Below are 15,812 nucleotides of genomic sequence, written 5' to 3' on the forward strand. Positions count from 1 at the left end.
GGCCTTCTTGGGAAGCAGTAGCCACATGTTCCTCCTCGGGCTCCTGAGCTAAGGAGGATTCAGCATTATGATTGCCCCCCTCCGAGGCTACCGATTCTTGTGCGGCATCGATCGGTTCATGAACGATGAATTCCATGTCATCATCATCATCGGGGAAGTTCTTGAGCTGGTGAAGAGCTTCGAAATCCGGTACCCGGGCACTGGAAACTTCATTTGTACTCTTTCAGTCCCTTACCATGATCCTTTTCTTCTTCTTTGCCTTGGCATGAGCGTTCGAGGAGTCAAGAGACATTTTCTTGTTCTTCCTTTTCTCCTCCTTCTTCGCAGAAGCTTCGGTAGTAGGCCGTAGTGAAGCGTAGGGATTTTGAGATGGGGTCGAGGACACAGCCTTGGTGATTTCCCATAGTTTAGTAGTCTTAGGCAAACCTGTGAAGAGAAAAGACACAGTCATGACAATGAGACAATATGAAATGGTCAAGCAAAAAGGAGGGGGACTTACCATGAGAAAGAGCTTTCCACTTGCCTTTAGAAAGCTTGCGCCACTCACACTCGGGATAGGTGAGTTGTTTACATATGCCTTCAACCCACTCCCCGAAATGAGGGACCGCATTGGGGACTCGGGCGACAACTGCATGTCAAATAAAACAAGAAATGAGAAAGAAGAGTAGGTTCAAAAAGAAAAGTACTTTGAAAACTTAAGAGGAAGTAAACTTACGTTAGAGTCCACTCCTCGGGGAACGGCAAGAACTCAGAGGGAATGAGATCCTCGGTCTTTACCAGAACAAACCTTCCCTACCAGCCTCGATCCCTGTCCTTATCAATGCAGAAGAAAGGAGCATTCTTTGCCCAGCGAACGAGCTTGATTAACCCCCCTCGGAAAATCTGGGGGTAGTAGACTCAGAACAGATGATCATTCGTGAACCAAGGCTCCTCTATGCGTTAGCGAAATGATGGATGAGGGTCACTACACTCATAAAAAATGCGTGAATCTGCCCAGGAAGATTTCGTACCTCTTACAAAAATCAAGGATCATCGTATCCACTGGATCGAATGTGAAAGGATACGTATAAATACTTAAGTATCATTCCACGTGCGTCGTGATATCCTCATCAGGACTGGAAATGACTATGTTTTTGCCTTCTCATTTGTAGTCCTCTCGGACCACTTGGAGCGTATCCTCGATGATGGAGCAGACGTACCTCCACGCCTCATCACCTCGGTCTTCTTGTGCGGAGATTTTTTTGACTTTGAAGTCGTTGTCTATGGAGCAGCCTCCGGGGATAAATTATGTGAGAGGAGGTCCTGGGACTACTAGAGGAAAGGTTGCCTCGGTGCCTATGGTCCAGGTAGAAGTTTAAGGTGCAGTATTCGGGGTACCGATTTCGAAGTCTTAGCCATCTTAATATGGAAATATGAAGGTTTGAAGGTTGGTATGAAAATTTGAAGATCTGGTATGAAGGTTTTAAGGTAAAGTATGAAGGTTTGAAGACAAGAGATGAAGATATGAAGATGAGAAGAACAACTTATGAAGATTTGAAGGATTGATGAGCAGATAGAAAATTTGAGGGTAACTCAAGAAGGTTCGAAATCAAAAAGTAAAAAACTGAAGAAAAAAAAAGGAAACCAGAGCTTTTATAGGGAAGAAATAATGAATGAATGACGTTTCACATTCGGTAACTGCCAAGGATGATCAACCAGCACCCGACGCATGTCCAAATTAGAGCGATGTGACTGATGGGACATTTCGGCTCGTCAACTTGCTTATGGTGTACGAAGGAAGGAACCGAGGTCAATTAGTCACTTCTCGTCATTCCTGTAAATCTACTCTCCCAGAAGTGAGGGGACTATCTGTGTGTGGGTAAAATCGGAGATAAAGTTATCCCTATTTTCTGATGAAGAACGAGGGACAACATGATTCAGCACTAGCTTGGGTAAGGCCGAGGGTGCACACATACCAGAGCCCGAAGTAGACGAATGATACGTCAAAAACCGAGCATGACCAAACATGGGTAGAATCAAGCTTGAGCAAAACGAAGAACCGAGGTTGAAAGGAAGACAACTTAAAAGAACGAACGAGAAGCCGAAATATCCGCCACCGGCTATTTATTACGGTGCGGATCGCACCCGATATTAACTATGAATTGTATTTTCTTGAAAAAAAGGAAGGAAAAGATTTTTATCTTATTTAGACTTGTACTAGTGTTGAAACTCCCTTACTATATAAAGGGGAGAACCTTTTCCATTTTTTATCACTGTTGGCATGTATATTAAAGCAATAAAATTTACTTTTGTCTTTAGCAATTGCTCAAGTATTCTTCAGCTATTATCTCATTCAACTAAAATCGAACGCCCTCCCGAGGGCTCGATCGGAACCAATTTCTAGCATTCGAACATAACGTCAGGCTTAGTTATTTCATCACATTTTATTTTATCATTTTGCTTTCTTTTAATTCGATTATTTGTTATTTCTTTAATTATTCGTGTTAAAATAAATCACGTATCCTTTAAATTACGTACAAATTTAATTGTTACTCATTTTAAGGGTAAACAAATACTTGCATGAATTGATTTTTTTTTTTTTGGAAGGTCATAAATAATGTTTGAGGTGTTACGGCTTGGTACGGATGGTGCCATTTGTTACGGAATTGGGACAGATTCATGCGGTGGTTTGCCCTTTGGTAGCACACACTATATATATATATATATATCTTAACAAAATGTCAGGAGTAGTTTTTTTTTTTTTTTTGGGGGGGGAGGGGGTTGGTTTGTGGGGAGAGCGGATGGTGCATTAGTGTTTGAAATAAGAGAATCAACACTCACAAGTTTCCGCGTCAATAAGGACATTACTCTTTTTCCTTTGCAAAAGAATTTCTATATTTAAGAATTACATGAAATATAGATATACTATCGTTCACAATTTTACAAAATTCAAAATACCAAGAAAAGGCTTAACAAATATTTGTATGATAATATTAGACTACTTACACAGCAACAACACTGTGTAAAATAAGACAAAGCATGGTAATTTTCTCATCTTATTTTACGTCATCCATGACGTCCAATAGATTATGAAACTTGGCGAACATTAGGAAATTAGTAATGCAACCATAAATAGTACAGGTAATGTTTGGTTAATAAAGAAACATACGAAAGTCATGCCAACTTTCATAACCCCCAAAAGAAACGGTTTAAGCTAATTGAAATTTACTCCATGTCCAATGATTCATCCTAGTATGTCCTGGGTTTGGAATCATTTTTCACGAATATGGCATCTACTTTATGCCTAATTGATAATAAACGAAAGAAAGAATGGTAACTAAACCTACTACCCCTACGTAGTTTAATAGTCGTTGCATAAAATCATAGAAATATCACAAAGAAAGAAATTAATTAGGTAATAACAAAATTTAGGATCTAATTTAATGGGGAGACACTCTAAAGGAAAAGGACATGTGAACACTCATGCCATATTTAATTTCGAAATATATATTTGGTTGTGGCTCGGTAGTGTATGGGTCAAAATCTGTCTCTAGAATATTTAAGTCAGAATGGTATTAGCGAAACACTCCTAGGCTGCCACGTGTCGAAGTGGCTTAAAGAACAGTAAAGGTCGTGGTCGAAGAGTTAACAAGGATTAAAGTCGAGGGGATGTCAAGGATCGAGATCGAGGTCGAATACCCTTGACGGGGTCATAACGGCTAGTTTCTATATAGGACATTAAAGAGAATATTCTATGAATATTCTCTGTACTTGTACTGTTAGGGTTTTTAGGAACATGTTCTCTATAAATAGAAAGAGACACAATGATAGAGGACATGTGATATTCATTTGCAAAATATACTTTGACTTGAAAGAGAGAATCAGATTTATTGTTAACCTACAAAAATAACATTTTCACTAAGATTCTTGTCCACACTTTTTCACTGGATCCGAGAATAACTCAGACATTCAAAGGCTTGCCAATCATTCATGATTGTCAGAAAGAATATCCACCAATTTCATCCTTTTTCGGGTGACTCTTTCGTTCTATTTACATAAATACCATTTATTGTTATTTATCACTATTTAATGTCACATTGTTTCTACTTGGGTTCTTAAATATTAGCTATTGTACACTGTGATAGCTTTCGAGATAGATGTACGTGCTATTTATCGCAGTGCTGAGAATTTCGTCTTTAGGATATTATTATTAACTAAGATTAACCCTCATTTGTATAAATTTAATTAGTTTCACCAAGATCTATATTTCTGGTCAAACAATTTGGCGTCGTCTGTGGGGATTTCTTAGTTAAATTTTAGTTTTCTTTAGATCTACAGCTAACGCAAGTCACTAACCTCAAAACCCCTAAGGTCTTTTTTCTTTGTACGTACAAAACCTACATGGCAGGTAACCAAGGAGAAAGGACAAAAATAACAAGTGATTTCCCTAGCAGCCTCATGAATGCTATCAACGAGAGGTGCAAAATAGTAGGCGAGGACGTGACGCCCAACGCTTCCCCTAGGCGCGAGAGGTTGCCTCCTCCCCATTGTAGCATAACAAACCTAGTGGAAAAGGGGCCTCCACATCAGCAGAAGAAGGGATGGCCCCAGCTGTGAAAAAGCTCCTCCAAGCATGGTTGACCGACTTGCTAGTGAGCATGCTCAACAAACCCACTGCAGGCACGACTACAGAAACCATAAGATCTTGCATGACACAACAAGCAGACGAGAAGTGCAACTAACTAAACCCTTTGATGACAGGTATAACTCACAATATTACAAATAATGCAGGTGATAGTGCCCTCGTTTCCATTCTAAAAAGGATTGAAGAAATGGAGAATGAAAACAAAGCACTCTGAGACCAGATAATGAAAACAAAACACTCTGAGACCAGATGAAAGAACACCAAGAACGAGTCGACAAGATATCTGGCGCTCCTAAGCTATTTCCAAAAAGGGACGCCGTCAGGTTTGTAGAGTAGTTGTACAGTGATAACACAACTTCGCTTTCCATACTAAAGACCTTCAAAATGCCACCCTAACTTAGGATATACGACGGAATGATGGATCTTGAGGATCATGTGACACATTACGTCACCACTATGAAAGGTAACGACCTCGCCAAGGCTCAATTGTCCTTTATTTTGCTAAAGAAGTTTGGTGAAACCCTTACGGGAGGGGCATTGACATGGTATTCACAGCTACCAGCCCGCTGCATAGAGACTTTCGAGGAAATGGCGATAAGTTTGTAACTGCCCATGCCGGAGCCAAGAAGGCCGAAGCAGGAGTAAATGACATATTCGTTGTCAAGAAATCCTTGGGAGAGGGATTGAGAGACTTCCTTGCTCGATTCAACAGAGTAAGGATGACTCTGACGAACGTGTCTGAAGGGATGACGGTCGTGGCTTTCTACAATGATTTGAGTAGAGATGGTTCAAGAGCGACAAGAAAACTGTTGAGTCGATTGATGAAATATCCTCCAACCACTTGGGACGAAATCTATAATGCTTATTGTGTCGAGGTCATAGCAGACAAGGACAACCTCAACGGACCAACTCATCGGCTAATCTCGGTACAAATCATATCAAAAAAAGAACGAAGAGATAACATCAGGAGGGATCACCCGGTCTCGCGACCCAATAGGGAATTACACCAGACATATGTTAGGGTGGGAGTTGCACCTTCCCCATGCTATGAAAAAGGCCCATCTAGACCAAAGACAAGGACTCACCGGAACGAGAGAGGTATGCCCCATTTATTATCTGCTCACAATTTAATGTGTCACCTACAGAAATAGTCTATGCTCTTCAGAAACTCGAAATAAAGGTGAAGTGGCCGCCAAAGATGAGATTCGATCCGAATGCTAGAAAATCCTATGCCCTCGGTGAGTTCCACCAGGAACGTGGGTATAAAACAGAAGATTGCATCGCCCTCAGACAAGAAGTCATAAACCTGTTGCGGTCGGGACACCTCAAAGAGCTGTTAAGCAACAAGGGGAGAAACAACTTTATCAGAGGATGTGAACACCAAGGCCTACCAAAACCGCTATCACCAGCTCATACTATCAACATGATTATCAGCGACGGCGATGACCCATCTATAAACGGCGTGAAGTTCACCACCACTTACAAGCTCAAGCGATCTATCACCCATGAACGGTACGAGAGATTCGAAGAAAGTATCATCTTCGATGAGTCGGATGCCAACGACTTGACTTTCCCTCATAACAATGCTCTCGTCATTACTTTATGTGTTCTAGATACCAATGTAAAATGTATCATGGTGGACAATGGAAGTGGAGCGTGCATTATCTATCCCAGAGTCCTCACCCAAATAAGACTCGAGGATAAGATAGTGTCGCACTACATCATGCTAACTGGTTTAATTAAATAGTTGAGTGGACGTCAGGGGAAATTACACTCCCCGTCTTGGCTAGCGGCGTGACTCTAGAGATGATATTTTACATCATGGACCAGGCCACCGCGTACAACGCTATAGTGGGACGATCATGGACACATCCCATGAGAGTCATCCCCTTTAGCCTATACCAAGTAATCAAATTCCCAACACCATGGGGAATATTTAGCATACGGGAGAACAACGCACGTCCCGGGAATGCTACCACATTGTTTTAGACAGCACGACACCCAACAGAAAAAAAAGACAAGGAAAAAAAGGCATAGTAATTAACAGGGCCGAGGTCGGCGCGAAGAGAGACAAGGGATGCTATCATGGATCCCGAAATGGTCGAGGCTACAGATTCAACCATAGAAGACCTCAACCTCGTTCAATTAGACCTCAATCACCATAGCAAAAAGGCCTATATCAGCTGCAAACTCTAGGAACCAGGTAAATTAAGCCAATTCTTAATAACTAATGCAAATTTGTTTGCCTTCAGCCATGCAGATATCCCAGGCATCCCAAGGGAATCGCCACACACAAATTAAACGTCGACTCGTTCCACCCCCAGTAAGATAGTTCATGCGTTAAATTCAATCCCACCATCAACGATGTAGTCCGTGGGGAAGTGGAGAAACTATTAGAGAATGGATTCATCAGGGAGTCGAAGTACCCTAAGTAGATCACCAACATAGTGATGGTCAAAAAGAAAAATGGGAAATGGCGGATGTGTGTGGATTTCATGGACTTGAACAAAGCATGTCCGAAAGATTTGTTCTGATTACCCCACATCGACCAACTCATCGATGCAACAGACGGACACGAGCTATTGACTTTCATACTTAGGCTATAACCAAATACTTATGGAGGAAGAAGACCACGTTCATCATCCACCAAGGAACATATTGATATAGGGTCATGCCATTCGGGTTGAAGAACGCGGGGGCTACATATCAAAGATTGGTCATAAATATGTTCAAAAACCAGCTCGGCAAGACCATGGAAGTAAATATAGATGACATGTTGATTAATTTCGTAAAGGCAGAGGACCATATCGATCATTTGAAGGAAGCTTTCGACATACTAAAATGGTACGGAATGAAACTAAACTCGGAGAAATGTGCATTTGGTGTAGCCTCCGAAAATTTCTTTGGTTTTTTGGTGTCATAACGGGGGATCGAGGTCAACCCAGACAAAATCAAAGCTATCGAGGGGATATTGGAGCTCTTGACTACAAGAAGCAAGTCGAAAGGTTGACCGATCGAATCGTCACTCTATCGAGATTCATCTCGCGGTCGTCTGATAGATGCCACAGATCTTTTGGCATACTCAAAAAGGATAACGGCCTCAAATAGACTCCTAAGTGCATCTAGGCTCTAATAGAGTTGAAGGCATACCTATCATCACCACCCCTGCTTTCAAAGCCCGAACCTTAGGAGCAGCTCCTCGTCTATCTAGCCGTCTCCAAAGTAGCGGTAAGTGCAGTTCTGATCTGCGAAAAAAAGGCACGCAATCTCTCATCTATTACATTAGAAAAACACTTATCTACGCCGAGACGTGGTACTCGCACCTAGAAAAATTTGCTATGGCATTGGTCGTAGCTTCACGAAGATTAGACCCTATTTCCAGTGCCACCCTATCTCGGTCGTTACAACATTTCCCTTGAGAAGCATTTTTCATAAGCCCAAGCTATTGGGGAGGCTGGCAAAGTGGGCCATCGAGTTAAGTGAGAACAACATCACATACTAGCCGCGAATAGCAATAAAGTCGCAGGTGCTCGCCAGCTTTGTTGCCAACTTCAGTGCAAAAATAATTCCTGAAGTCGAAAAGGAAACCGTCCAAGCTTCCCTCCAAACACAAGATCTCTGGGTCCTATACATCGATGGCACATCCAATGCATCAAGGTCCAGACTGGGACTCGTACTCGAGGTCCCTACAAGGTGAAGTTAATTCGCCAATCCATAAGTTGCCCGGATATGACTAACAACGAGATCGAGTATGAGACCGTAATTGTAGGGTTGAGGCTACAACTCAAATATCGAGTGAAGTAGTTGAAACTCCGTTGTGATTCCCAGTTAAAAGGCAACCAAGTCACAGGGACTTTCCAAATCAAGGAACAAAGGTTGCAAAAATATTAGACCGAGATCTGCAAACTACTGCAAATGCTAGCTCGATCAGATCCTACATGCGCAGAATGCCGAAGCGGACGGCCTTACCAAATTGGCCGCAGCTACCAACAACATCACGAACGGGGATAATAGCATGGTCCACCTCCTCAACTCATCGCTAGACCAAATTGAGGTAAGAACCAAAAACTTAACTTGGGATTGGCGCAATTGTATTATTGCCTATTTGTAGGACGACACACTCCCATACGATAAGAATGAAGTTAAGAAACTAAGATTACAAGCGGCCAGATACAGTCTCCTTCATAGAGACCTGTACAAGAGGACTTACGGCGGCCCTCTAGCAAAATTCCTGGGCCCAAACCAGACCCAGCGCGTCCTCAAAGAAGTCCATGAAGGCCATTATGGTGCTTACTCCGGCAATCGAGCACTAGTTAGATGCCTCATATGGGTGGGATACTATTGGCCCACCATGAAAAAGGATGCCTTATACTTCGTGAGGAAATGTGAACAGTGCCAAAAGTACGCCCTAATGATTCACCAAGCAAGCGAACACCTCCACTCAGCCACCTTCCCTAGGCTGTTTATCAAATGGGGAATGCACATCGTGGGCCCCCTACCAGCAGGGCGAGGTAATGTACAATTCCTTTTGGTTTTAACTAACTATTTCTCTAAATGCATGGAAGTAGGAGCATTCACCCAAATACGTGAACAAGAGGTAATCACCTTTATATGGAGGAACATTATCTACCGATTTGGCCTACCCAAGAAAATCAGATGTGACAACGGTCCCCAGTTCACGAGAAAGAAAACCATTGAATTCTTCGAGTAGTGGCATATCAAGAGGATACTTTCAACCTCATATCACCCAGTGGGTAACATGCAAGCAAAGTCCTCAAACAAGTCCATACTAAGCATTATGAAGAAAAAGCTCAAGCACGCCAAGGGACTGTGGTTGGAAATACTACCAAAAGTATTATGGTCCTACCGAAAAACTCCGAAGACGAGCACAAGAGAAGCGCCCTACTCTTTGGTCTATGGTACGGAGGCAGTAATACCGGTCGAAGACAGAGAACCCAGCCTAAAGTACTCCTACGAAAGCGGTATGAGTAACGATGAGAGCAAAAGGCGGAAACTCAATGAAATCGATGAACGAAGAGATATGGCGTACATAAGAATGGTCGCCCAAAAACAACAGGCAGAACGCTATGACAACAACAAAGCAAAGGTCCGACCGCTTAAAGTCAGGGACTACGTGCTGAAAGCTAAAAGTTATGAGAGCAAAGACCCTCGGAAAGGCAAGATGGGAACAAACTAGGATAGTCCGTACAAAATCACAGCCAAAGCAAACAAGGGTTCATTCCAGCTAGAGACAATGGAAAGAAAGAAATTACCAAATAATTGGAATATCAGCCACCTCAAATACTTCAACTTCTAAGAGAAAAAGTGGTCCCCCAATTTGTACTATTTTTCCTCACTTAAGTTTTGTCCCATTTGGGTTTTCTCAAGGAGGTTTTTAACGAGGCAGCAAAGGGAACACTTCGAGTTGTTACTCTTTCATTGCTCGACTCCTCTATACTCTCCAAGTAAATAATAAAGGGACTAGGTAGATTGAGACTAGGACCAGAACGCCAACCAACACAAGGACTGGGATTAGAACGCCAGCCAACACCCAAAATTTGTAACTTTCTCCAAGTATGTAACCAAAGCAATAATGTCAAAGTAATAAGAAACTTACGTTTATCAAGACTCCTTTTTTTGGTATTAAGGTTCTATTCGACCTCGCTCGAACATATACCTACCAGCCCTCAGCCACGATTGAGCAAAAAGGTTATGTTCGACCTCGCTCGAACAAACACTTACCGGCCCTCGGCCACGATCTAACGAAAGGTTACGTTCGACCAAGTTCGAACAAACACCTATCGGCCCTCAGCCACAAATACGAAAAGGTTAAGTTCTACCAAGCTCGAACAAACACCTACCGGCCCTTAGCCATAATTTAAGGAAAAGGTTGTGTTCAACCACGCTCGAATAACACCCATTGGCCCTTGGCCACGATTTAATATTAGGTTATGTTTGACCACGCTCGAATAACACCCATCAGCCCTAGGCCACCGATTTAATACTAGGTTATGTTCATACACGATCGAATAACACCCATCGGCCCTCGGCCACATCTTAACACTATGTTGTGTTCTACCATGCTCTAACAAACACTGATTGGCCCTCGGCCGCAACTTAATAATTGGTAAAGTTTGACCCAACTCGAACAATACCCCTCGGCCACAACATGGAAAAATACCGAAATTAGCCAAGTTCAAACAACACCTATCAGCCTAATAGGCACACCCGATTTATCTAAACAAAAGGCAGACACAACCAACAAATAATCGTCAACAGGGCTACGATCAACTAGATGACAACAATAATGGAAAGCGTAGAAGTTGTAGACTAGCAAACAACAAGTATTAGATTCTTGAGCATAAAAACAAATAACATGTATGGAAGAAGGTACAAAAAACAACTTTAGTTTCCATATATAAAAATCTACAAAGTTCATTACAAGGGCTCTTAAAGAAGAAGACAAAATACAAAAAAAGTCTTAGAAAAAGGCTACTAGCCCTCGCCATCATGGGCCTCTACAACCTCACAATCTCGATCCCCATCGCCATCATCACCTTTACCTTGAGGATAAGCGGTATCATACCGGGCGTTCTCCTCGAGCCGGTCCACACCCTCTTCCCAATACTCCTTATCGGCTTGAGAGGTAGCGGGATCGTATCCACAAGTGACTCGAGCTTCATGAGCCTAAATACAAACATCTCCAAGGACAGTCTTATAAATGGACCTTGCCACATGCAAATCCCAGAACACATCTAACTGGGCCTCGACATGGATCCATTCTTCATATAACTCCCAAGGTACATTAGGAAAATTAGAAGCATGGAAAGAGGATGGTTGTGTAATTAAGTGAGCCTTCTCGGCTTCTAAAGCGGTCACTCGATCATGAAGAACAGAGTTATCTTTCTCCAGCTCCTTGGTCCTCTCCTTGAGCCGATCTTCCTTAGCTCTCGCCGTTGATTGGTTGTTCTCCCGCTCGGCTCGGAGAGTCTTATTCGCCAACTTAAGCATCTCTATCTTCCTCCGAGCATCCAAACGACAAGACTCCTTTGCTTCTCGGTGATCTCACTATTGAGTGCCTACAGCTGAAGTTGACACTCTTCTAACTACCCTCGCAACTCAACCACTTCAGCTTGAAGCACTACATTGGGCCTCCACGCCCCTGCTGACCTCAAGCTCCTCTTCCCTACTCATCAACGTCCCCTTGAGGATGCTACACTTCTCGATGGTCTGCACCATCTCATCATCATTCTCTTTCAACTCATCCCAAAGGGCCTGCATGTGGCCACCTTCGCGAAATCTCCTGTAGAGATCTCGATACTTGCTGCAATACTCAAAGTACTTATCTTTCAATTTTACAACGATTTATTTACGCCTCCTCTCCCTCCAGACGCTCTCGATCTCCAAAATCACCATATGCAATTGTATAAAGGAAAGAGAAGAAAGTACTCAGGACCATGGATGCCCTGGAAAAAAAACAAATAAGAGAGGTCGAAGCACAAACACTTACCCTAAGAGCAAGGACAACAATGCTCCTTGACAAAGCACCATCATCTATTTCTTTAAGGGTCTTACCCTCTATTTCAGAATAGAGAGGGCCAAGGGCAGGGACTACCTCCTCGGTGTTCACCAATAGGTCACAATCTATGGGGATCGCAATAGTCCTAGTAGACCCCTCTAATCTTACCTCAAGCTGGGTAAGCCCTTCTTCGATTATCCTCAGGTCGTCCGCATCGACATCGGAACCTGACTCATGGCCCTCCTCAGCGATGCTTTTCCCTTTCTCATTGGCGGGAAAGGAGGTATCTACAGTTGTTCGAGAAGTCAATGCCTTCTCTCACTGCGAAGGGTCAGAAACGTCAGCAGTTATCCGTTCAATCTCTATCACCACAGAAGGAAGAGACACATCTACATCGGCTACCACTGACCTCGAAGCCTCAGGACTCGGATCTACATCAGCTCCCACAAGAATGTTCTTCGTCTCACACAGCGAAAAGTCCCCTTCCGTCGCATCAATGGCCCGTGTGACTCTTTCACCGGCATCCACGGACCTCCTCTTTTGAGGTTGGATATCTCCATCACTACGAAAAGGCTCATTATACTCGTCGATGAGACAGTATAGAGGAGGAACCGAAGTCTCCACAGCCAAAGTGGAAACAAAGATGGACACAACAATAGGGGAAGTTGGAAAAGATATAGGATCAGCCGCGAATGAAACATGGGAAAGAACTGAGGGCATAGTAGCCTTCCTCTTCCGGAACGAGGACATGAGAGCTCTTGACCTCCTCCTAGACCCCCTGGCTGAAGCTAAGGAAAAACAGGAAAAGGGAAAATTAGCAAAGGAAAAGAAGCAAAGAAATCAAGGTGTTGATGGTAAAAAGAAAAATTACCTGCTGAGGGAGGAGACATCCGAAATATCAGTAAGAAGCTCGACCAATCATGCACCCCTAATATATGGGGGAGGATCTGTCTAACCCAATCAGCGAGGTGGGTTATCATCTGAAGAGGCTGATTAGTAGCTATAAAAAGGAGGAAAGCGGTTAACCAACCGACAACGAGGAGAACACTAGAAACATATATGTAATCTAATATGGGCACCCACGAGCAGGTTTCCAAGCCTCGGGGAAGTCCGCAGCATTGACACTACATCTTCGGTCCTGACATAGAAGTAGTCGAGCCAGAAGTGCCAACTAGTTTTGTCATCCATCCTTGCCACCAAGCATTTTTCCCCGTGATGGAGAATATTCAGCAAGGTCCCTCGCTAAAAATGAGAGGCGAAGAGATGGACCAGGTGGCGCACTGTGATGTCGACGCCAGCTAATTTGGCAAATTTCGTCAACATCATGGCCACCTTAAAATATAAGGGGAGAGCTGCGCCGAGCACACGTTGTAGTACCATCATAAGTCTTCTATCAGAGGCGGTAAAGGAAATGAGTACCCAATCAAGAACGGGTATGCGTAGAGGGCGCAGAAGCTGGGATGATGCACCCGAACCTCATCATCACCCACTAGGATCAAGTCTACATGACCCGGAAGGCCGAGTCTAACCTTAAGCTCGGCTAATTGCTCCGCCATCGTTGCAGATTTGAACTGCTCTGTCACCACTTACGGCACCTTATGGAAGTCCGGTTTGGCATCTGGGTATTGGGGTACAATCTCCTCTACAGTGGGTAAACTTTCCTTCTTAGCGGCAGTTCCGCCATCTTCCCCCTGATCGGGAAAAACAATGCCTAAAGGAACGGAGTGATCTTCCATATGAATATCCGATGATTTCAAAGACATTGTTGCAGAGAAAAGATGATGAAGCAATTCCCCTATTTATAAGATTTGAGAGGCGCCAGAATCGAAACAACAGGCCATGATTAGCATGGAGATCGAAACGGTAGAGCCAATCAAGGGCCACACTTGAGTCGATGTAACTCATCGGGAAATGACGTCATTATGACGCATGACGTCATGACATCACTTTTTCTCTTGGACCAGATGGTTCCAACGGACTTCCCGAAAAATTCAAAGAATTCAAAATGTGTGGATCTCAGAAGACCACATTACATTGTCTCCACGATCACGACCTACATAGCAAACTCGATAAAATTGTATCACAAACGACGTTGTCCACTCATCGACCTCATTTGCGGGGACGACCTCGATAAGCGGAGGGACTAAATGTATGAGTCAAAATCTGTATCTAGAATACTTAAGCCAGGATGGCATTAGTAAAATACTCCCATGCCGCCACGTGTTGAAGTGGCTTAAAGAACAGTAAAGGTTGTGGTCGAAAAGTTAGTAAGGATTAAAGTCGAGGGGTCATCAAGGATCGAGGCCGAGGTCGAATATCCTTGATGGGGTCATAATGGCTAGTTTCTAGATAGTACATTAAAGAGAATATTCTCTACTTATACTATTAGGGTTTTCATGAACATGTTCCATATAAATAGAAAGTGATACAGTGATATCGGACAAGTGATATACATTTGTAAAATATACTTTGACTTGGAAAGAGAGAATCAGATCTTATTGCTAACCTACAAAAATAATCTTTTCACTAAGATTCTTGTCCACACTTTTTTACTGGATCCGAGAATGACTCAGATATTCAAAGGTTTGTCCATGATCATCATTGTCAGAAAGAACATCCACTGATTTCATCCTTTCTCGAGTGACTCGTTCGTTCTATTTCCTTAAATGACATTTATTGATGTTCATAACTATTTAATGCCATATTGCTTCTACTTGAGTTCTTAAATATTAACTACTGTACGTTGTCATAGTTTTCAAGACAGATCTACGTGCTATTTATCACAGTGCCGAGAATTTCGTCTATAGGTTTAGGATATTATTATTAACTAAGGTTAATCTTTGTTTGTATAAATTTAATTAGTTGAACGAAGATCTATATTGGTCAAACATATACACGATACCACATGAAGATGTCAAACTATAATTCTGCAAAATATAACTCTTTTATTTTCAAGATCATCACAAGAAAATTCCTTTATCTTTAATGTGAGAACTGATAAATTTTCGTGATCCATTTTTTTGATTTCCTAATTGATAGTATATTAAAGCGTGTGGCAATCTTATCTAATTAATACTTTTTCCATTTTTTTGTTGCTAATTACCCCGTTCATTTAATGACATAAAGGATATCAGATATCATATCCTTAAGATTTAAGAACACAAAAATGCATAAAAAAAGGTAGTGTACCTAATTTATTGAAATTTATAATATCAGTTACTCCTACTAGCTTGTTTTCTTATTTTTAGAGGTGAGATTTTTAGATAAATTTTACAGTTTTGTTAAACCTTTGTATGGTATAAATAAAAATGGTATATATTTGCATTATTGGTTTTCTTATTTAACTTTTTTGTTCTTCTTAAAAAGATAAGGTACCAGAAGTATTAGTCCTAGCGAATAATTACCAAATAAAAATTAATTTAATTGGAACTGTTTGAAACAATTTACTTTTGATTACATAGTATAAAGTAAGAAAATAACCATTGGAACTTTACTATTGATACCCCTAGTTGCAACTCCAATCTCTTTTAAATGTAGGTTTTTGTTTTTATTATTTTTATATATCCCCCGAAATATATGGGAGCAACTTTATTGGATTATTTTTCTTTCTCTTGGATTAATCATCAACTGGTTTAACGTGGTGAAGTAAAGACCAATCTACGGACATGC

At 42.0% G+C, this 15,812-nt stretch overlaps 1 protein-coding gene across 1 annotated transcript; it reads left to right on the plus strand.

Annotated features, from left to right (window-relative positions):
- Positions 1-5,166: 5,166 nt before the first annotated feature.
- On the plus strand, positions 5,167-6,371 carry LOC138879731 (uncharacterized). Its single transcript, XM_070159367.1, has 2 exons — positions 5,167-5,722; positions 5,770-6,371. Exons 1-2 carry the CDS (start codon positions 5,167-5,169, stop codon positions 6,369-6,371), a joined length of 1,158 nt encoding a protein of 385 aa, XP_070015468.1.
- Positions 6,372-15,812: the final 9,441 nt, after the last annotated feature.

Source organism: Nicotiana sylvestris, chromosome 10 (assembly GCF_000393655.2).
Source record: "Nicotiana sylvestris chromosome 10, ASM39365v2, whole genome shotgun sequence".
NCBI classification, from domain to species: Eukaryota; Viridiplantae; Streptophyta; class Magnoliopsida; order Solanales; family Solanaceae; genus Nicotiana; species Nicotiana sylvestris.

Excerpts from the sequence above, each read along its gene's own strand:
- LOC138879731 (XM_070159367.1), top strand. The coding sequence starts at position 5,167 with ATGGTATTCACAGCTACCAGCCCGCTGCATAGAGACTTTCGAGGAAAT. Across the intron at positions 5,723-5,769 it reads GACTCACCGGAACGAGAGAG|AAATAGTCTATGCTCTTCAG; the intron begins GTATGCCCCATT and ends TGTCACCTACAG.